Source organism: Rana temporaria, chromosome 11 (genome assembly GCF_905171775.1).
Source record: "Rana temporaria chromosome 11, aRanTem1.1, whole genome shotgun sequence".
Taxonomy (NCBI): Eukaryota; Metazoa; Chordata; class Amphibia; order Anura; family Ranidae; genus Rana; species Rana temporaria.
In genome coordinates, this window is record NC_053499.1 from 44,652,805 (window position 1) to 44,676,340 (window position 23,536).

At 46.0% G+C, this 23,536-nt stretch overlaps 1 protein-coding gene across 1 annotated transcript in view; it reads right to left on the reverse strand.

Moving 5' to 3' along the window:
* Positions 1-3,126: 3,126 nt before the first annotated feature.
* TH (tyrosine hydroxylase) overlaps positions 3,127-23,536 on the reverse strand; it is a 99,184-nt gene continuing 78,774 nt past the window's right edge. The window contains exons 12-13 of the mRNA XM_040328475.1: positions 9,592-9,725; positions 3,127-3,499 (exon numbers count right to left, since the gene is read on the reverse strand). Coding sequence (XP_040184409.1) covers positions 3,340-3,499; positions 9,592-9,725 — 294 coding nt within the window. The 3' untranslated portion in view covers positions 3,127-3,339. The remainder of the gene's footprint in view (positions 3,500-9,591; positions 9,726-23,536) is intronic.

Consider the following 23,536-nt stretch of genomic DNA (forward strand, 5'->3'; position numbering starts at 1 on the left):
TACACTACACAGGGTTTTAAGCGTTCTTGCTTTACTGCAAAGTGACCTTGTTAGACAAAAAAACAAAACAATTGGGGGCTCGTCCGGGATTTGAGCTCAAGTTCAACTGAAGCAGACCTGTTTTCTGTTGATTGTGATATGGACAATGCTGTTTAGGAAAAGCTAGTTTACAAACGTTTCTGGTGTTAATGAGAAGGTGTACAACCTGCCTACCTGGTCCAGAGACAGTAAGTGGATGTCTGTTGCAGGGGAGCTTGCCAGGTATGCTTCTCCATTGAACAGAGCTTGGGGTGATGGAGTCTCAGATTTTGAGCTATGTGACGCTTTCCCCAACTTGTTCATTCCGCGACTTGTTCATTCCCTGACTTAGTTGGGGTAGGCGGTACACTTTGGTGGGGGTGGGTCAGCCACGCCCTGTGACCTTTGACCTCTGGGAACCCGTCTTCTGACCTTTGACCTCTGGTGGAGGTCCCTGTTCCAATTCTAGAGTCCTAGCCTTATTCTTCAATGGGAAACCCTAACCCTACCAATAACCCTACCCCTACCCCTAAATTGTCCAGGGACAAAAAAAAAACCTCTCGGAAACAACAACGTTTAAATTACAGAAATCCATATGAACCATCAGGCTCTATCTTTCATTTGACCAGTGTTCATTTTGGCATCAAATTTTGATTAAGTTTTAGTCTTAGGACTAAAATTGCATTTTAGTTTTAAGTATCGTACAGGAAAACTGCCAGGAGAGCATTTGGTCGGGAATCCCGGCCATGTGTATGCTCCCTAGCAGTTTTCCCGTCAGGAAAAAAGCTGAGAATCCTGACGGGAAAATAGAGAACCCTGCTCTCTATTTTCCCGTCGGGATTCCCGGCAGAGTGTTTCCTGCTGAGAAAACCGGTTGTCTGTATGCTTACCTGACCCGGGTAAACCCACGCATGCTCGATAAGAGTTTAACGCATGCGCGGTAGTGTACAAGTTTAGTGTGGGGTGTAGCAAGATGGCGGCGACGGCATTGAATGTGACGAGCGCCGCCTCTTGGTAGTCGATGACGTCACCGCGTTCTTGCCATTCAAAAGAACGGCGGTTCTTTAAATGGCCTTTTGTATGCACGGCTTTGAAAGACAACCTTTTCAGGAATCCCGTCAGGAAAACCAACGTGTTTTTCCTGACGGGATTCCTGGCCATGTGTACAGGGCCTAAGTCCCATTTTAGTCTTCTGCAATTGTTTTAGTTTTCGTCGTATTTAGTCGACTAAATCTCCAGTATATTTTAGTCGACTGTCCTACGTGTTAGTCGACTAAAATCTAATGGATGTAATTAAATTGTAATGCATTAGTTAACATTTCTCTACAATTTCCAAACTCATTATATACTGCTGGAGCGAAAAATCTAATATGTTATTATTCATGGTATTGAGGTATGAACATGCACTACAGACTAGTGTTAATTTTGAAGTCAAATTTCAATTTAGTTTTATGCCCCGTACACACAAGCGGAATTTCCCCCAGCAAAAGTCTGATGTGAGCTTTTTATCGGAAATTCTGGCCGTGTGTATGCTCCATCAGACTTTTGCTGTCTGAATTTCTGCCAGCAAAAGTTTGAGAGCAGGTTCTAAATTTTTCAGACGAAAAAAATTCCTATCGGAAAATTTGTTCGTCTGTATCCAATTCCGACGGGCAAAAACACATGCACGGAAGCACTGAACTTATTTTTATACAGCCCCCTTGTGTCAATACTTTGTAGAATCACCTTTTGCTGCAATTACACTGTCAAGTCTTTTTGGGATGTCTCTTCCAGCTTTGCACATCTAGAGAGTGACAGTTTTGCCCATTCTTCTTTGCAAAATAGCTCAACCTCTGTCGGATTGGATGGAGAGCTTCTGTGACCAGCAATTTTCAAGTCTTGCCACAGATTCTCAATTGGATTTAGTTCTGGACTTTGACTGGGCCATTCTACCATATGAATATGCTTTAATCTAAACCATTCCATTGTAGCTCTGACTGTATGTTTAGAGTCCTTGTCTTGCTGGAAGGTGAACCTGCGCCCCAGTCTTTTGCAGACTCTTATGCCATGTACACACGATCATTTTAGGGTTGTAAAAAACAACGTTTTTTTTTTTTTAATGTCATTAAAAACTATCGTGTGTGGGCTTCAGAGCATTTTTCGGGTTCTGAAAAACGGGCAAAAAGAATTTCGAACATGTTCTTTTTTTTTCACAACGTTTTAACTGTTGTCGTTTTTGGGTTGTAAAAAATGGTCATGTGTGGGCTTTAACGACGTGAAAAATCCGCGCATGCTCAGAAGCAAGTTATGAGACGGGAGCGCTACCGTTCGTAATGGAGTAAGCACATTCATCACACTGTAACAGACAGAAAAGCGCGAATCGTCTTTTACTAACACAAAATCAGCTAAAGCAGACCAAAGGGTGGCGCCATCCGAATGGAACTTCCCCTTTATAGTGCCGCCGTACGTGTTGTACAGTACGTCACCGCGCTTTGCTAGAGCATTTTTTTTTTTAACGATCGTGTGTGGGCAATGTCGTTTTAATGAGGAAGTTGGAAAAGACGTTGCTTTTTTAGAGGCTGAAAAACGCAGTTTTTTTACAAGCCGAAAAGGTATCGTGTGTACGCGGCATTCGTTTTTTGACTAAAATGGCGTTTTAGTCCCATTTTAGTCTTTTGACTAAAATGCAATATTAGTTTTAGTCGTATTTTAGTCATCTCAATTGTTTTAGTTTTAGTCATATTTTAGTAGACTAAAATAGTATTTATTAAAATATTTTAGTCGTTTTAGTCGACAAAAAGAACACTGCATTTGACCTCTGTAAATGGGATTCTGGTTGCAGCATTTTTTTCTCTTTACTGATGCTCACTGTCCCTAAATTGAACTGCTGTGTAATCAGATTTGCAGTACATGTCATTATGATAAAGTTACCTGTATTGATATTAGTCACCCGGTGTCACAGTACTTTTTGAATCCATCTATATATATATATATATATATATAATAATTTTTTAATTTATAGAAATCTCAGAAATCAACAGTAAATACATAATCCTGTATAATGCAAGCAGTGAGAAGGCTGTCACAAGAAGATCATTTTTCACAATTAAAGGTTGTCCCATCAATTCATCAGGTAAAACAGATTTACAGTTTGATGTTTTGTAGTTTCTTTGAAAGATGTGGCTTATTTTATGTATTAGTAGCATGGCTAATGGAAACTTGGAGAAATCTGTACAAACTGGTGGACAGACAGCAGGAAACAATACTGAGAGCATTGGGAGATTGGAAAGCATGCACTGCAAGGAGGAAGCATAAGTGGATGGTCATGGTGGGTATGGAGTGTTAGGAAAGTATGGTAAGTGCATTGGTGAGCATCTGCAGTTCATCTCTAAGCTCCTCCAGAGAACTTTGAATCCGGCTAGGTGTGTCCAGAACCTCGATGTTCAAAGTATATGGGTCATATCGCACAGCAAAAGGCCTCTTTATGCGGGATGCATAACTCCTGTTGCAAGAGAAATAATAAATGTGAAATAAGTGCAGCAATAAATACTGTATTTAAAACAATCACCATAGGCAACAATCTTTTGCAGGTAGATGAATACAGTAAAACCTTGGATTGCCAGCATAATTCGTTCCAGAGACATGCTTGTAATCCAAAGCACTTGTATATTAAAGCAAATTTTCCCATAAGAAATAATGGAAACTGAAATGATTCGTTCCACAACCATTTATTCATAGGTCCTTCAGTTTATAGTCCATATAAAAAGATTATAGCAATGTGATAGGATGTCATAGGTGTGCACAGCCTATGGCATTTGGGTGTGCACCCCAAAGCACAAACACACACTACCGATCACTCACGATGTTCATTCAGAAAGGGAAGATGTTAGTAAATTATATATTTACTGGCCCCTTACCCCACTCATCCTAAAACATCCTGTAGCAACAGGTGGCGGGAGAGGAGGGAAGCCAGGCAAGTAGGGGGAATCTGTTTTGCACAGGGTGATTAGGGTGTGCCTGGGCACACCTGGCACACCCTGTGCGCATGCCTATGTAGGTTGTGTAACCATAAAATGTCCATCCACAAATGGAAGCCTCCACAAGGGAATTAGACGCAAAATCCAGCAGGAGCCACAGCGTTTAAAAGAGAAGTGAGCCGCAAGCGTAGCAATATGTTGCTAAATGTTGTACCTTCATTAAATTTATCCATATTTCTACATCAAGACCCCATTCACACCTAAGCGACAAAACGCCCGACGCGGGACGCTTCTGTCGCTAGAGGGGAGAATTCCCATTGCCGTCTATGGAGATGGTTCACATCTCATAGACGCGCAACGCCTGTCGCCTGAAAAAAAGTCCCGGACCCTTTTTTTCACGCGACAGGCGCGTTTTCCCATAGACAGCAATGGGAATACTTTAGAAAAAAAAAATGAAACATTTGTAATCGCGGCAAATCTGTCGCTACACGCGTACGCGGCTGTCGCTTAGGTGTGAATGCAGCCTTAGAGGTGCCTCTCTTCTCTTTTAAACTCAATTGTGACATGACGCTACTTGTATATCAAGACATCGCTTGTATATCAAGTAAAAATGTATTAATAAAATGTAGCTTGTCTTGCAAAACACTCTCAAACCAAGGTTTTACTGTACCACTGATTTGAAATTTTACATACTGCCTCTGCAAACATAGAATGCATTAAGATAAAAAAACTTCTGTCTTTGCAACTTCTTTAAATAAGCACTGGTCATCAGTAGGCTTCTTATAGCTGATCTTTTCCCTATTATTGTTTTACTGTGTCTCTTAGTAGAGGTGGCCATCTTAGTGGAAGAGCAGGAGCTTTGCTGTGTCATGTCTAAACAATTTCTGGCTTTTTTTGGTCATATAACACACTGTAATTTAGATTTTCTGCTTAGAATGTGGCTGGTCTCTCACTCTGAAAATATGGCCTGAATGAATACAAAGCTTCCTGTGATTGGTTGAGGTGGGGATTGTGATGTCATCTGCCATCCGTCTCAGGCAATCTGAGGAAGTCTTCCAGGAAATACAAAGCTTAATGTGGATGACTCTCTGGGAACGGGACAGGAAGTCCCCATCCCGCTGCTGGAACACTGTATGTAGCCGAGGCCACGTACGGTTCATACAGCACTGACAGCTGCTGTGTGTTTTAGAGAAGGAAATAGCTTGTTTGGACAAGCTTGGTTCACTAAAACATGGAGTTAGGCTTTAACCAGTTACTAACCACCCTATAGACGATATACGTCTACAAGGCGGTTGCTTAACTCCGTGAGGACGTCCATGGACGTCCTCCCAGAATCGCGCTTACGCGCGCACGGGAATGTCCGTGAGCCGGCGCATCACGGATCACGGTAAATCGCCGCTGATAGCGGCGGTTTACCACGTGATCGCTCAGTCCAATGACAGAGCGATCACTTGTAAACAAACCGGCGTCATGTGATGACGCCGGTTCCTCCCTCCCCTCTCTGTACCGAACGGTACAGTGTGAGAGGAGAGGGGGAGGGATTGGGTGGCAGCACGAGTGCTGTGGGCTGGATCTGTGACAAATGCAGTCACAGATCCAGCCAGTCATCCATCCCTGCTCAGCCATCCCTGACCCATACTGTGCAATACTCCATACCCATACTGTGCAATACTCTGCAATACCCCACAATACTCTGCAATACCCCACAATACTCTGCAATACCCCACAATACTCTTCAATACCCCACACTACTCTGCAATACCCCACACTACCCTGCAATACCCCACAATACTCTGCAATACCCCACAATACCCTGCAACGTTGCCTATGGGGATTTTTAGGTAGCGAAGTTTGGCGCCATTCCACAAGCGTGTGAAATTTTGAAGGGTGACATGTTGGGTATCTATTTACTCGGCGTAACTTCATCTTTCACATTTATGCAAAAGAATGAAGAAAAATACTAAATTTGCTAAATTTTATAACAGAAACAAAGAAAAATTCATTTTTTTTACAGAATTTTCAGTATTTTTTCTCTTATAGCGCAAAAAATAAAAAACCCAATGGTGATTAAATACCACCAAAATAAAGCTCTATTTGTGTGAAAAAAAGGACGAAAATTTCATTTGGGTACAATGTTGTATGACTGAGTAATTGTTATTCAAATTGTGAGAGCACCAAAAGCTGAAAATTGGTCTGGTTATTAAGTGGGTTTATGTGCCCAGTGGTCAAGTGGTTAACAGAAGCACATGTATGTTTTTTTATTGTTGAACATATAGCTCCTCTGCATTTTCGTCCAAATTTCAGTTTCTTTCGCTATCGTTTTAACAAACAAAAACGAACGCGCAGAATCCAAAATACGAAAGATCCGACATAAAAAATGCTTTATTTTCTTTTTTTTGTTGCTACAACAGTTTGATACAGATAGGAGATTCGACAAGACGCTGATAATAGCAATCTCTATCTATCGAACCTGTGGTCGAATGTGCCTTACCTAACTCTATTAGTCCAAGATTATTCTACATAGAGAGAAAAGATTCGATACTATAGAGACCATTGGGGTACACCATTCGACATGAATGACGAAGATTCGACGAAGCAGAGAAAAACATACAAACGTTGAATCTGTAATTGAAGGCTTATGGTGTCTACCGAAGGTTCTAAGAAGATTCGACAAGCAGCTAAACTGTACAACGCCGCAATCGTACATTTCCGATCAAATGCTCGGCCCATAGGCTATAGAAGAATTTGAATGTTGGTTGACTAGTAATAATAATTTATAAATATAATTATTACTAGTGTCATACAACATTAGAATTCTTCTATAGCTTGTAGGCAGAACATTCGACCGGAAATGTATGATTGCGGCGTCGTACAGTTTAGCTGCTCCGTCGGATCTTCTTAGAACATTCACCAGACACCATAAGCCTTCAATTGACAGATTCGACCTTAATTAATTTGGATTTTCAGATGAATGTATTTTATAACGAAACAAAATAAATAAAAACGAATTTCAGGAGAAACTAAATAAATGTATTTTTCTGACGAATACGAAATTCCAAAATGAAATATTTCAGTGTGCACATGTCTGCTCCTCTGTACTTAAAAATGGAGCTTTGACCACTTGCCCACATATTTAACAATCCGGACTTCATCCCGGGTTTGGATATCAATTCTTTTAAGTGGTATATCAATTGGATATCAATTCTTTCAACCACCACTTAAAAGAATTGATATCCAAACCCGGGCATGATTTTCAGTTAGATTGGGATCTGGACTCATGGTCTCTAGCCTTTTCGAGAGCTTACAAAGGCATCCTGAATGTTTCCCTAATAGAAGCCAATCTAAAAGTGCTCTCGAGATGGTATCTTACCCCTGCCAAGTTGTCACTCATGTATCCTTCCACGAAACCTATTTGCTTCAGAGGATGTGAACTGGTTGGCTCTATGGCCCATATTTGGTGGGAATGCCCCAGAATTAGGACGTTTTGGAATAACATTTTTAATCTTATCTATAGACTTACAGGCTTGCAAATTTCTATTTCCCCGGACGTGGCTCTCCTTAACGCTCACATTCCCAAGACCCCAAAACTTTTGCGTATCTTAATCCACTTTATCCTGTTAGGAGCTAAATCCACGTTAGCTAAAGCTTGGAAGCAACCCTAGGTGTCTTTCCTGGCAGCCAAGCGCAACATTTCCTGGATTATGACCCAAGAAAAACTTTCTAGTATTTTGCTTGACTCTAGGGACCGGTTCGAATCTATATGGGAACCTTGTTCTCACCATGTAGGTATTTCCTTACGTCCAGGCATTCCGGCTTAACATGTACTAGGTATTTATAGATCTCTATTTTACTCATTCTCAGTGGTTACTTTCTGAGGATGGTTTCCGCAGGCTGACTCCTATCTTTTCTTCTCTCTTTTGTCTACCTCGCTTTCTCTGTACTTCCTTTCACTGGCCCTTATTTCATTTCTTATTTCGGTTTGCGTTCATCTACTCGCTTTCCTTTGAGTTTACTTTCTCCAACCTTCAGCAGGGGGAGTAAGACAGATCATAATATCCGTGAACTACCACAAAATTGTCGGTTCAGGGAAGCTTACCTAATAGTAGTATTGTAGTACCAGTAAAGCAAGTTCAGAGTTTGAGTGTGGTTTACAGGAAATTATCAGTTACTTGAATGTTTACATTTGGGATGGCGATGTGTGGTGTCTTGTACGGCTTGCTCTGGCACAGTAAGTGCCCAATAGGGGTGCCAGATCTTGCGGTCGAAATGCCAGGCATTGTTTATCTATGTGAATTATCTTCCTGACTTGGTCTACACTCCAATGCCAGGTTCTTCTCTTGATTATGCTCCTTTTAATTTTGTGTAAGCTTCTATCATGTTGTTTTTTCTTTTTTTTTCTTTTTGTTCTATGTCCATATACATGTCTTATGTGGTAGAGAGTGGTTTAAACTCTTAGGCCCTGTACACACGAGAGGATATCCGTTGGAACCGGTCCGCCGGACCGTTTCCAGCGGACATTTCTGCTCCCGATTTTGATCTGATGGGCTGTACACACCATCAGATCAAAATCCCAGCGGAAAACATACGCGGTGACGTGGCCGTGCCGTCGCTGCGACGATGACGCGGCGACGTGCGCGACCCTGGAAGGTAAATACTTCCACGCATGCGTCAAATCACTTCGACGCATGCGAGGGATGGGGATCGCTTGTACTTATCCGGTGAGTCTGTACAGACGACCGGATCAGTCCGACGGACAGGTTTCCAGCGGATAGATTTCTTAGCATGCTAAGAAATTTTTATCCGCTTGAAAACCGTCGGCTGGAGAAATGTCCGCCGAAAAATGTCCGCTAGGCCGTACACACGACCGAATTTGTCTGCTGGAACTGATCCGCGGATAAATCCCAACGGACAGATCCGGTCGTGTGTACGGGGCCTTAAAGTCTGAAGTTTTACTAATATTGACTTTTTGTCTCATATATCGCTTTGTTTCTGTGTGCGGTACTGATCTGTCTTCATTGTCCTTTGCTTGTAATTCTGCTATACTTTACGCATGTAAAACAATAAAAATCTTTGAAAGTAAAAATGGAGCTTTAAAATGTCACCTACAGTAGCGGCCATCTGGTCATCCCTGGGACTGGGGTCACTAGAACAGTGTTTTTTGAATTCTTGGAGACATCCATAGCCAACAATGCAAAAATATCACCGCTCAGACCAGTCTATAACCAGCAAAAGCAAAGGTGCACATTAAATGGGAAATAAACACACTCAAGCTGGCCAGCCCACAAAAGTCCAGATTAAAGCTACTCTGCCACCTCAAAGAACCAGTTAAAAGTTTAGACCCTAACTTCATTCCTACTTAGGTACAGCTAAGGGTGCAACATCACTCCAGAAGCCCAGACTTGCTCAGGATAGCTGTGTCTACACCAAATCCAACAAATAAAATAAGGACAGCTGGTCAGAAGAAAAAAAACTGTCAAATTTGTATAGCACTTAAATAGTCACGCAAAACAACTTCATACAATGGGTGGCAGTAATAAAAATGACATTCCTTCCATTGGGAGGAGCCGACTGTGCTGAATTATTTAGGAGAACATTCTGACACTCAGCAACTTCTTACCTTAGCTTCTCCTTGGCATCAAAGAAGCTTTCTGAGACAAAATAGACTGGCTGGTAATTCTGGTCCTGGTAAGGCTGCAGGGCTGCTTCATCTGGGTCAAAAGGTCGAACTTCTGGCTCATCTGACAAAGAGTGCTGGGAAAAAGAAATGTCAGGTTGGGTCTTTTTAATATATATTATAGAAAGTGGAATACAATGTTGAAATGGGTAGGTCTGGACAGGTTAACTGCCAAAGCATTTGAAATTCTCTTCAGGCAGTTTTGTGATCTAACGACACTTGCCAGGCTGCACAGCTAGGTCCTGCACCTTACTCCATGTGTCACTAGTGTTTAACATTACTTTTTGGTAGGCTACTGACAGTATTAACATATTAACAAAAACATTTTATTGCTAAAAAAAAACGTTGGCATTTGGATGCATTGTTCCACAATGCCTGCAGCTACAGAGGTCAGCAAGATCTTGTAAATTAAGATAGTCTAGTTTAGGTCAAAACTTCACAAAGAAAGATCATTCCGATTATTAGAATTAGTCTAGAAATAATTGAAATACAACGTGGAAATGAACATATCATTTTCCATTTTGACCATAGATACATTTTTAAACACTGTGGGCCAGATCCACATAGATCGGCACCGGCGCAGCGTATCTAAGATACGCTACGCCGCCGTAAGTTACTTGGCTTTGTTTCAAATCTACAACGAATTTGCGCCGTAAGTTACGGTGGCGTAGTGTATCTTTGGCGGCGGAATTCAAATCGGCGATTAGGGGGCGTGATTCATTTAAATGAAGCACGTCCCCGCGCCGAATGAACTGCGCATGCTTCGTTTCGAAATTTCCCGCCGTGCATTGCGCGAAATGACGTCGCAACGACGTCATTTTTTAAACTTAGACGTGACTTACGTCCATCCCGATTCACGGACGACTTATGCAAAAAAAAGAAAAAATTCAAATTTCGACGCGGGAACGATGGCCATACTTAACATGGCAAATCTAACTATACGCCGCAAAATACCAGCTTTAACTATACGCCGGAAAAAGCCGACTAGAGACAACGTAAGAGAATGCGACGGCCGCGCGTACGTTCGTGGATAGTCCGAAAAAGCTAATTTGCATACCCGACCTGGAAAACGACGCGGACTCCACCCAGCGGACGCCAAAGTATTGCATCTACGATCCGAAGGCGTACGAAGCCGTATGCCTGTCGGATCAAACCCAGATGCCGCTGTATCTTGGTTTGAGGATTCAAACTAAAGATACCACGCGGGAAATTTGAAAGTACGCCGGCGTATCAGTAGATACGCCGGCGTACTCTCACTGTGGATCTGGCCCTTTATGTTATAGGAAGGCAGAGCTGTACTAAAAATACAAGGAGGGGGCTTTACTAAGGCTGAAGCAGACAGAATCTGGAGCTGTTGTGCATTGCAAACAATCAGCCATGCAGGGAATTCAGGAAGTTGTGGACGGAGATGGCCAGCAGACAGACAGCACTCACAACATAAAAGAAGATTTTTCAAGAAAGTTTATATTGAAGTATCAAAATGAACTATTGTTTGGCAGCATTTTCATTTTAGAACATCAGCATTGTAATAGCCAGGGCTTTTTTTTCAGGGGGAACTTGGTGGAACTCAGTTCCACCACCTCTGGCTCAGACCCTTGGGGGGCACAATCACTTGTAAACACAGAAACCAGACTTCTGTGTTTACAAGTGACAGCTCTGCACTCTGTGTGTAATGCAATCCGGGTATTTAATGGCCCTTTAAGACCCTCCTACTGTTTGTAAAATTTGACAGACCACACCTACTATTTGATGTGTGAAGAAATAATCCCGGTGGCTGCACTTTCAAATTACTAAGCGTTGATATATGTGCGAAACGCGTCTACCTCTTTGTCCCCTGCTCCATCTGTCAACCACTTGTCATATGAAGCTTAACCACTTAAAGACCTTAGGTGTTTTTCAGATTCGGTGTTTACAAGACTAAAACAGTTTTTTCTGCTAGAAAATTACTTAAAACCCCCAAACATTATATATTTTTTTTTCTAACACCCTAGAGAATAAAATGGCGGTCATCGCAATACTTTTTGTCACACCGTATTTGCGCAGCGGTCTTACAAGCGCACTTTTTTTGGAAAACATTCACTTTTTTGAATTAAAAAATAAGACAACAATAAATTTGGCCCAATTTTTTTGTGAAAGATAATGTTACGCCGAGTAAAATGATACCCAACATGTCACGCTTTAAAATTGCGCCCGCTCGTGGCATGGCGTCAAACTTTTACCCTTAAAAATCTCGATAGGCGACGTTTAAAAAATTCTATAGGTTGCATTTTTTGAGCTACAGAGTAGCTCTAGGGCTATAATTATTGCTCTCGCTCTAACGATCGCAGCGATACCTCACTTGTGTGATTTGAACACCGTTTTCATATGCGGGCACTACTCGCATATGCGTTCGCTTCTGCGCGCGAGCTCGTCGGGACGGGGCGGTTTTAAAACATTTTTTTTTTGGTTTTCTTATTTATTTTTATTGATTTTATTATTTTTTACACTGAAATAAAAAAAAAAAAAAAAAATGATCACTTTTATTTCTATTACAAGGAATGTAAACATCCCTTGTAATAGAAAAAAGCATGACAGGTCCTCTTAAATATGAGATCTGGTGTCAAAAAGACCTCACATCTCGTATTTAGACTTAAATGCAAGAAAAAAAAAAAAAAAAAGGAAAATTTGTCATTTAACCAGTTAAGCCCCGGACCAATATGCAGCCTAAAGACCTAAGGTGTTTTTACAGTTCGGGGACTGCGTCGCTTTAACAGACAATTGCGCGGTCGTGCGACGTGGCTCCCAAACAAAATTGGCGTCCTTTTTTCCCCACAAATAGAGCTTTTTTTTGGTGGTATTTGATCACATCTGCGGTTTTTAGTTTTTGCGCTATAAACAAAAATAGAGCGACAATTTTGAAAAAAATTCAATATTTTTTACTTTTTGCTGTAATAAATATCCCCCAAAAACATATATAAAAACATTTTTTTTCCTCAGTTTAGGCCGATACGTATTCTTCTACCTATTTTTAGTAAAAAAAATCCCAATAAGCGTTTATCGATTGGTTTGTGCAAAATTTATAGCGTTTACAAAATAGGGGAATTTTTTTATTGCATTTTTATAAATTTTTTTTTTTTTACTACTAATGGCGGCGATCAGCAATTTTTTTCGTGACTGCGACATTATGGCGGACACTTCGGACAATTTTGACACATTTTTGGGACCATTGTCATTTTCACAGCAAAAAATGCATTTAAATTGCATTCTTTATTGTGAAAATGACAGTTGCAGTTTGGGAGTTAACCACAGGTGGCGCTGTAGGAGTTAGGGTGCACCTAGTGTGTGTTTACAACTGTAGGGGGGTGTGGCTGTAGGAATGACGTCATCGATTGTGTCTCCCTATAAAGGGGATGACACGATCGATGCGCCGCCATAGTGAAGCACGGGGAAGCCGTGTTTACACACGGCTCTCCCCGTTCTTCAGCTCCGGGGAGCGATCGCGACGGAGCGGCTATAAACAAATAGCCGCGCCGTGGTCCCGGATCGCTCCCCGAGCGGACCCGACCTCCGCATGTAGCGGGGGGGTCCCGATCGGACCCCCCACCCGCTAATAGGCAAGGACGTACGTGTACGCCCATGTGCCTGTACGTGCCATATTGTGGACGTATATGTACATGCGGGGGTCCGGAACTGGTTAAAAAAATGACAAAAAAAAAATTGTCTCTTTAAGAGGCTGGGCGGGACTGACGTTTTGACGTCACTTCCGCCCAGCAGAGCTATGAGGACGGGTGGGGGCCATCTTGCCCTCACTCAAGTCCTCGCTCTCCAGGCGGCAGCATCCGATCTCCTCCGCCGCTACCGACAGATACGGTAAGCGGCGGAGGGCGCGGAAAAGTGGCGGGAGGGGGGGCCCCTCTCCCGCCACCGATAACGGCGATCTCGCGGCGAATCCGCCGCGGAGACCGCCGTTATCGTTTACACGGCCGCCCACAGAAAATATGGATACCTCAGTTGTGGCAGCGGCTGCTGCCGTTACTGAGATATCCATATTTAAAAAGAGGACGTACATTTACAATACGCGGGTCTTTAAGTGGTTTAATAAAGGGATTTTTGGAAGTGCAGCCGTCCGGAATTATTTCTTCAAGTTACACAGCATGCGAGCTGGGCTAGTATGTGACTAGTGTGTGTGGGGATTAACTAAGGACTCACTCACCTGGAGCAGCTTTTCTTGTCTCATACTATTTGATGTGATTTGGAGGGTGTGTGTGGGTGGAGGGGTTTTGGGGGGTCGTGGTTGAGTTCCAGCACCTATTGTTTGAGAAAAAAAAGCCCTGGTAATAGCAATTACCATAGGCGTGCACACAGGGTGTGCCAGGTGTGCCTGGGCACACCCTAATCACCCTGTGTGGTGCAGATTGCACCGAAATATACTGCATTAAACGTGCACTAACGCACAGAAAAATACAGCATTAAATGGCACATAACACACTGAAATATACAAGGTTAAACTTGCACTAATGCACAGGAATATGCTGCGTTAAACGGGCACTAATGCACAGAATTACACTGCGTTAACCGTACACTAATGCACAAAAATATGCTGCATTAAACGTGCAGTAACGCACTGGAATATACTGCGTTAAACGTGCACTTACACACAGAAATAGACCCCTGATATTTCACCAAAGCTCCCTAATGGGGCTCCTAAAATAAAAAAATATAATAAAAATAAAAACTACTGACACCGTCCACCGCTCTACTGACACCGTCCACCACTCTACTGACACCATCAGTATACTGTATATACACATGCACACACATGCAAATATGTTTGCGCTTTGGGGTGCACACCCGAATGCAATAGGCTGTGCACAGCTATGCTGGGTGCTTGGTGTGCTCTTGTACCTTTAAAGGAGGGGTGGCTTCCCTTCAGTTCACCTGCCCCTGTCTATCCATTAAAATGCATGTGCCTCCACTGTGGGGACGCTCATTGTTTAGTGTTAGGACCACAGATATTACAGGGTGCCTTGGCGCGGCTCTGTGGCTCACGCATGCGTTTGCAAATGCGTGCGGACTGAACCCCTGTTTTTAACGCATACTGTAGACAGGTTAATTGGTTTTCTGCAAGCTGGTCGGTAAGTAGGCTTGGTTTTTCCCTGGGCATTCCCCAGGTTTTTGTTGTTATGTGCACAGCTATGGCAATAACACAGAACTTCTTTAAGACTAGGTTCACACTAATGCTGTGCAGGATCTGTGCACGTTTCCCACACCGCATTAAAATCACACTGCCCTTGCGTTCCACAGCGGGTGTCAGTGCAATATTAAAGACCGGCACAGATTGCAAACGCAGTGTGTTTGCCGGCATCAGATTGCATAGTACAAAATTACCATGTGATTCAGTTTCAGTGCGGTTCCAAAATTGCTGCATACAGGTCTTTGGTGCGATCTGCGATGCAATGTGATTTGAGCCCATTTAAAATAAATAAGCTCAAATTGCCCCACACTGAATCGCATCTAAATTGAGCAGGTATGCAGTGCGGTTCCTGTGTGATTCATGTACGAATTATAGTGTGAACAGAGACTAAAGCCCACCTGAATGTTTAGCGCTGCGCAAACTGTTGGCGCTATATAAATCCTGTATAATAATAATAGTGTAAATCAACTAAATACATTCCAGATACATCAAAAAAACAAAAGATGTCCAAAATACAAATGATTTACCTCATAAAGCAGCCACAGCTTTTTTGGTAAAAAAAAATAAGCCTGGAACAGGCTTGCAAGCATGCTGTAGAGAGGCAGTGGTCTCTTTGCAGAGGTCCAGCACACGCCTAATAATTAACTGCTAGAGCTCTTCTAGTCAGCCTGTGGTTTTTCTCTAAAGAAATGAACTGGCAGGGCAAGTTTAGACTACATGCAGTGCAGTTCATCAAAATGCATTGACAGTGGGTTGTGTGGGTTCCATTGGCATAGTTCACACTAGCGCAGTGCGTTCCAGACAAGTATGGAGCCGTAGTGAAACGTAGGTGGAGTACAACATGACAGGGTGTAGGTAACTGGCAGTGGGGAAGAGGTTAAAGTAATGGGGGTGGTCAGTAGAGTAGGAGTCTTACTGGATTGGAGGATGCAGCAAAGGGGAGGAGTTGGCTGGATTCGTTGGGAGAGAGGAGGAGGGGGCAGCAGCAGTCTGGGAGAGGAAGCCTGAAGGGAAAGTCATCCAGCATCCAGCATCCTACAGCGGTACGTGCGGCCTGGTTAGACAGTGAGGGACCATGAGTGAGGTAGCTAGCTTGTTAGAGCAGCTGAAGGCTGTGGCGGAGGCTCATGGAGCGGACTGGCTACAAAGCCAGATTACCGCGTCTCTGCGGGGGGTACAGCAGGGCCCTCCCACCACGCGGCCTGCATCCACGCGCTCCAGGCGGTCTATTCCGCCGGAGCGTTTTAGTCCGGACAATACCCCCAGGTCCCAGAGGAGGGTGAGGAGCCCCAGTCGGTCCCCGTCGGGCCCCCCCGCGAAGCAGGCCCAGGCATCCGGTTCCCGCGCGGGGGGGGGGAGGGCGCAGGGTGCACAGCGCGGCGATTCCCGGGGTTCTAGGCCTCCTTCCCCTATGGTGGTACGGGCGCAGATCCATTCGGCTGCCCCCACTGGCGATGCTCCGGTCGGGGGGGCGGCCCGACGTGGGAAGGATCCTCCAGCAGGCGCCGGCCTAGCGCGATCCACAGGCGGCGGCCTAGCACGTGGCGAGGCCTCCACTAGCGGTGGGGGGGGAGCGGCAACAGTATATTCGCGCCAGTCGGGAGGTCCCGCCTCCAGGTCTCGGCAGGGGCCTGGGAGGGTTGACCGGAGTGGGGATGGTGCTCAGGCCGCGTCGGCGGTGCTGAGGGACGAGCTTATCGAGGAGTTCAGCAGCGATGGAGAGGAGAGCCCTCGGGGGGGGGTCGCCCCCGCCCCTCTCACTACGCCAGCTGTGTCCAGCGGTCGAGGTGGAAGAGGAGAGGAGCGTCTGAGGCCACACGGGCAGGCGGCGGTGCTATCCAGCAGCAGTGAGGAGGGGGAGCTGACGGAGGACCCCCTGGAGGACGGGAGAGCAGCAGGACTTTCGGCTGGAGGACCGTCACGGCCGCGCCGACCTGGTAAGACCAAGTCTCAACGTTCTATGGGGGGAGGTGGGCCGGTTGGGTCACATGAGATTAGTGGGGGGGTGGCGGTGCTTAATCACACGGGGGAAGGGGGGGTCTGGGATGCTTTGCGGGAGCTGCTGCGTAGGTTAGATGGGAGTGCCCCCCAAGTTCCAGCCCCGGTGAGTCCATGGGTCCCTCCCGCACAGGTGGGTCTCCCCACGGGGTCAGCACCCCTTTTGCAGGCAGCGCAGGTAACAGTGGTTACCCCCCCCACACAGACAGCACCCACAACAGGAGTTGCAGGGACGCAGACAGAGAAGGACAGCGAGGGATCTGCGGCGACGCGGAAAGACAAGGACAAGGATAAGGACGTCGAGAAAGTCCGGTTGGACGACGCGGCAAGGGGAGAGATTTACATTTGTTTTGAGGGGCCGCTAGGGGCCCACCTGAAGCCGGAGGTGAGGGAAAAAATTGGAAAAGACGAGTTTGTGGAAATATTTTCACTGCTCCCGCTGGAAAAATTTAATCTCGACCGGGTAAAACCGGACGAGAGTAAAAAAGATGAGGAGGAGAAGCGCAGATACAGGCTGATTCCACGCACGTTTGCGAATTGGCTGCAAGCGTTTGCGATTTTTGCGAGCGTAATTGGGGAAAAGGCCCCCGAGAACTGCTCCGCACTGTTTTGTTACCTTGATGCCATTCATGAAGCGCATAGGGTTTATGGGGGGTTAGCGTGGCTGCGGTATGACGAACAATTTCGTCAGCGTAAGGCAGTGCGGCCGTCCATTCGGTGGGACCATAAGGACATCAGTTTGTGGATGAGGTTGATGACCAGGCCGGCGAGCCAGTCTTTTCCAGGGGGGGCCGGCGGCACTTCCGCCGCGGGATCGCCGGCCCTTAAAAAGAAAGGGGTCTGTTGGCAGTTCAATGACGGAACCTGTAGGTCTGGCGGGTCATGCCGATTCAAACATGAGTGTTCAGGATGTGGGGGGACACACGCCTTTAACAGATGTTTTAAACAAGGGAAAGGACGTTCCGGAGAGGGCGCTGGAAAAGGGACTGACGCCGGTGAGACTGGGAAGGATGCTGCCTTTTCTAAGTAAGTATCCGGATAGGGCGGCGGCGGGCTTGTTGGAAGCGGGTTTCAGGGAGGGTTTCGTGATCCCTAGTACAATGCTGGAGGTCCCTCCGGTGTCGGGGAATTTGAGGTCGGCACTGCTCCATCAAGGAGTGGTGTCGGCAAAATTGGCCAAGGAAGTGGCGCTAGGCCGGATGGCTGGCCCATTTCCGGAGCCGCCGGTAGCGGGCTTGATAGTGTCCCCGCTAGGGGTGGTTCCTAAGAAGGAGGCGGGGCAGTTTCGGATGATTCATCATCTGTCTTACCCAAAGGGGAATTCGGTGAATGATGGTATTGACCCGCAGCAATGTGCGGTTACCTATACGTCGTTCGATGCGGCTGTTTCCTGGGTTCGGAAATACGGCAGGGGTGCCCTGATGGCTAAGACGGATGTCGAGTCGGCATTTCGGCTTTTGCCGGTGCATCCCGCCAGTTTGCGTTTGTTAGGGTGTCACTGGCAGGGTGAATATTTCGTTGATCGTTGCCTGCCGATGGGGTGCTCCATTTCCTGCGCCTTGTTTGAGGCTTTTAGTTCATTCTTTGAATGGACGGTCAGGGAGGTGGCGGGGGTGAATTCCGTCGTCCATTATTTGGATGACTTCCTGTGTGTGGGGCCCCCGGAGTCCCGCTGTTGCGGGGTGTTGCTAGGCACAGTGCAGTACTTGGCGGAGCGTTTTGGCATTCCCTTGGCGGCGGACAAGACGGAGGGCCCGACTTCGGAATTGGTTTTCTTAGGGATCACTATTGACTCCATGGCCATGGAGTGTAGGTTGCCGGAGGACAAAGTGGTGGCGCTGCGGAGTGAGGTAAGTGTAGCGCGGGTCAAGAGGAAGATTCGGTTGAAGGAGCTGCAGTCTTTGTTGGGAAAGTTAAATTTTGCCTGTAGAATCATTCCTATGGGGCGCATCTTCAGCCGGCGGTTGTCGGCGGCCACGGCGGGGGTTCGAGTGCCGAACCACTTTGTGCGGCTGACCGCTGAATTGAGGGATGATCTGAGGGTTTGGGGGACCTTTTTGGATTCCTTCAATGGTCGCTCGATGTGGCAAACAGGACCGGTCAGCAACGCTGATTTGGTGTTGTTCACAGACGCGGCAGGGTCGGTTGGTTACGGAGCCTACTGTCAAGGTCGGTGGAGCGCTGAGCCCTGGCCGGAGGCATGGAAGGAAGCTGGTTTCCTTCGCAACTTGGTGTTACTGGAGTTATTTCCCATTGTGGTGGCAGTGGAACTGTGGGGGGAATCTCTCAGGGATAGGAAAGTGCGGTTCAATTGCGACAACATGGGGGTGGTGTGGGCCATTAACAATATCTCGGCATCTTCCCCCCCAGTGATCAGGCTGCTGCGTTACCTGGTGCTTAAGTGTTTGAGGATAAATGCTCTGATTTATGCGGTGCACATTCCCGGAGTGGATAACAGATTGGCGGATGCTTTGTCTCGTTTCCAGTGGGAAGAGTTCCGGAAGTTGGCGCCGGAGGCCGAAGGGCTGGGAGAGCCTTGCCCGCAGAAGTTGTGGGCCATTGCACTGGAGTCGCCGCAGGACTGATACGGCAGTCGCTCAGCGAGGGAACATGGAGGGCATATTCCAAAGTGTGGCAGGAATGGGGCGCGCTGAGGGAGGAGGTAGGAGGGTCGGAGGACCCGGAGGAGGTGCAGGCGTTAGTTTTGTTTTTCATCTGCAGCAATTATGAACAAGGTACTTCGAGAGCAGCCATAGGTAAAAAAATGTCGGCGTTGGCGTTTTTATTCCAAATGGCGGGCCTCAAGGATTTTACGAAATCCTTTGTGGTGCGCCGGGCTTTGAGAGGATACGGGAGGGGCGGTCCTTCCAGGGATTCCAGGCGCCCGGTCTCATTTGCGGTTCTGGATACAGTATTGGGAAATCTGGGGCGGGTGTGTTCGTCACCTTACGAGCAGATACTATTCCGGGCCGTTTTTGTGTTGGCCTTTTTTGGGGCATTCAGGGTGGGGGAAATAGTGTCTCCGTCCAAGGCGGTGGTGGGTGGACTACAGTTTCGGGACATCCAGTGCTCCGAGGAGTCGGTAGCGATCTGGATTAGGCGGTCAAAAACGGATCAGCAAGGGAAGGGAGTTAGGGTGGAGTTATTTCGGGGGCATTGCCCGTTAACTTGCCCAGTGGTGACGGTGAGACAATTTTTGGGGGTTCGCCCACAGGGAGATGGTGCCTTCTTTGTGCATCAGAAGGGGGAGTGCCTGTCGAGGTTCCAATTTACAGCGGTTTTTAGGAAGTGTCTAAAGGAGGGAGGTTTGGTACCAGGGGAGTATTCGGCACACTCATTTCGCATTGGGGCAGCGACGGAGGCGTCAAGGTGGGGTTTGCCTGCAGATTCTGTAAAGCGGATTGGCAGATGGGAATCTAACAGATATAGACTGTATGTTCGTCCTCACTTGTTATGAATATGTTGACTGATGTGGTTATGATATGTCATGTTATGTGTTAGTTGGGGCTTTTTTTGCTAGGTATTTTCAATTTTGTCATTTCAGATCCCCAAGGATGCCTAGTCTGGATTTTGGGACATTCATTTGTTTTTTGGGGGGCAAGGCGGGCGGATGTCAAGCCCGGGGGTAGACAGCTGGGTTTGCCCAGGGAGGAAGGAAGGGTCAGGTGGATTGGTATCCGGGGCTTGATGTGGCAGAAGGTAGTACCGGAGGTTCACAGGGGCGCAAGCTTAGACCGGGTACCGGACATTTTGGTAATACATGCGGGGGGGAATGACCTGGGCATTCGTCCTATGCGTCAGGTTATTAAGGACATCCAATGGGATTTCCGGCGTCTCCGGGCCTCTTTTCCCGACTTAATCATAGTCTGGTCAGATATTGTGGCTCGTATGGCGTGGAGAGAGGCTCGGTCGCTGGAAAGGTTAGATAAGGCCCGTATAAAAGTAAACAGGGAGGTGGGCAGGTTTGTAGTCCAACAGGGGGGGGTGGCAGTTCGCCATCCAGAACTCGAAGTCGAGACCTGGAGGTATTTGAGAGGAGATGGGGTGCATCTCAACCCGATCGGGATCGATCTGTGGGCCCTGGGATTGGAGGAGGGCATCAGGAGGGCTTTTTTCGTTTGGCGGCGGGCACAAGTGTGAGGTGTCTCACTTGCGCCGCAGTGGCGGTGTGTGCCCTGACGTTTTTATAAAGAGAAGGAGGGTTGGGTACAACGGTAGGGGCACGTTTCAGGGATTGAGTCCCCCTCGGTGGTCTGGTGTCAGTCTGGACCACCAGGGAGAAGTGGGTGGGTCTGTGGTCAGCTAGGGTCCTCGAGGCGGTGGTTGCGACTGGGGACATGTTGTTAGCTACGAGGGTACCACAGGCCCAAAAAGAGTGATCAGTGGGTTGTCAGGGGGCTGACAACCTAGGAATGGTAAAAATGTTTATTTAAAATGTTGTTGTTTTATATTTTGGGATTGGGATATATATATATATATATATATATTTTTATATATATATATACAATTATTTTGGTTATTTTGTTAAATAAAGGCCGAACAGGCCATTTTAATCCAGCAGGTGTCAGTGTGGTCATTTATAGAGAGTTAAGGGGTATATGTATTTGTGTTGGTTGGTGCAGTAAGTTATCCGGCTGCCCTAGTCAAGACAAGTATGGAGCCGTAGTGAAACGTAGGTGGAGTACAACATGACAGGGTGTAGGTAACTGGCAGTGGGGAAGAGGTTAAAGTAATGGGGGTGGTCAGTAGAGTAGGAGTCTTACTGGATTGGAGGATGCAGCAAAGGGGAGGAGTTGGCTGGATTCGTTGGGAGAGAGGAGGAGGGGGCAGCAGCAGTCTGGGAGAGGAAGCCTGAAGGGAAAGTCCCGCCCTCCCGCCCTACTTTTAGGAGGTAATTGGGGGGTTGTTGGTTATGGGGTAGCGGTGTGTGCCCTGACGTTTTTATAAAGAGAAGGAGGGTTGGGTACAACGGTAGGGGCACGTTTCAGGGATTGAGTCCCCCTCGGTGGTCTGGTGTCAGTCTGGACCACCAGGGAGAAGTGGGTGGGTCTGTGGTCAGCTAGGGTCCTCGAGGCGGTGGTTGCGACTGGGGACATGTTGTTAGCTACGAGGGTACCACAGGCCCAAAAAGAGTGATCAGTGGGTTGTCAGGGGGCTGACAACCTAGGAATGGTAAAAATGTTTATTTAAAATGTTGTTGTTTTATATTTTGGGATTGGGATATATATATATATATTTTTATATATATATACAATTATTTTGGTTATTTTGTTAAATAAAGGCCGAACAGGCCATTTTAATCCAGCAGGTGTCAGTGTGGTCATTTATAGAGAGTTAAGGGGTATATGTATTTGTGTTGGTTGGTGCAGTAAGTTATCCGGCTGCCCTAGTCAAGTGCTTTTCAGTTCCAGAAAAAAAAGTACAGCATGCTGATTTTTTTCCCTGCACAGAACTGTACTGGAACACAGTAAAAAGCATCAAAAAAGCACCAGACCCCAGTACAGTGGGGGAAAAAATGAACAGAAGTAAAACAACATCTGGAATACATCTGGAAATGCATCAAAATGCATTAAAGTGGATGTGGATTATTTATTTTTTGATGTCACAATGTAGAGTATAAGATTTCCTATCATCTGTGCCCAGTCTTGTCACACAGAGTTAATCCAGCTCTGAGCAATCCTCTTTTATTGTTCAGTGAAATACAACAGACTTCCAGATACAAACCAAAGTCCTTGCTTCTGAAAAAAAGTACACAATTTACATCCCCTCCCCTGTGTTTTGATTAAATGTTTTCAAACTATGGGGTGAGTCACAGTTCAGTGCCATGAGAAAATGCAACAGCCATCAGAATATACATAGAGCTGGAGGGAAGAGGGGAGGGGGATGTGAATTGAGCACTTTTTACAGAAGCTGTGTATGTCTGCAAGCAGTGCACGAGATATGTAAATAACCTGTGACTCAAGCAAGGACTTTGGTTTTTATCTGGAAGTCTGTTTTATTTCCCTGAACAATAAAAAGAGGATTGCTCAGAGCTGGATTAACTATGTGTGGCAAGACTGGGCACAGATGATAGGAAATCTTATTCTCTACATTGTGACGTAAAAAAAAAATCCACTTTAAAAAAGCGCATGCAGAAAAGCATCCAGATCTGGATGACTTTTGATGCACCTGGAATGCATTTAGCTGATTTTAAATTAAAGATCAACTGGGCTGCAAATGTATTTTTATTACAAATCTAAAAGACAAGGGCCCAGATTCTCAAAGGAGATACGACGGCGTATCTCCAGATACGCCGTCGTATCTCTGAGTCTGAGCCGTCGTATCTATGCGCCTGATTCTTAGAATCAGTTACGCATAGATTTGTATTAGATCCGACCGGCGTAAGTCTCTTACGCCGTCGGATCTTAACTGCATATTTACGCTGGCCGCTAGGGGCGTGTACGCTGATTTACGCCTAGAAATATGTAAATCAGCTAGATACGCGAATTCACGAACGTACGCCCGGCTGACGCAGTACAGATACGCCGTTTACGTTAGGCTTTTCCCGGCGTAAAGTTACCCCTGCTATATGAGGCGTACATGCGGCGTACCAATGTTAAGTATGGATGTCGTTCCCACGTCAAATTTTGAAAATTTTACGTCGTTTGCGTAAGTCGTTCGCTGGGCGTCATTTACGTTCACGTCGAAAACAATGGCTTCTTGCGGGTTAATTTGGAG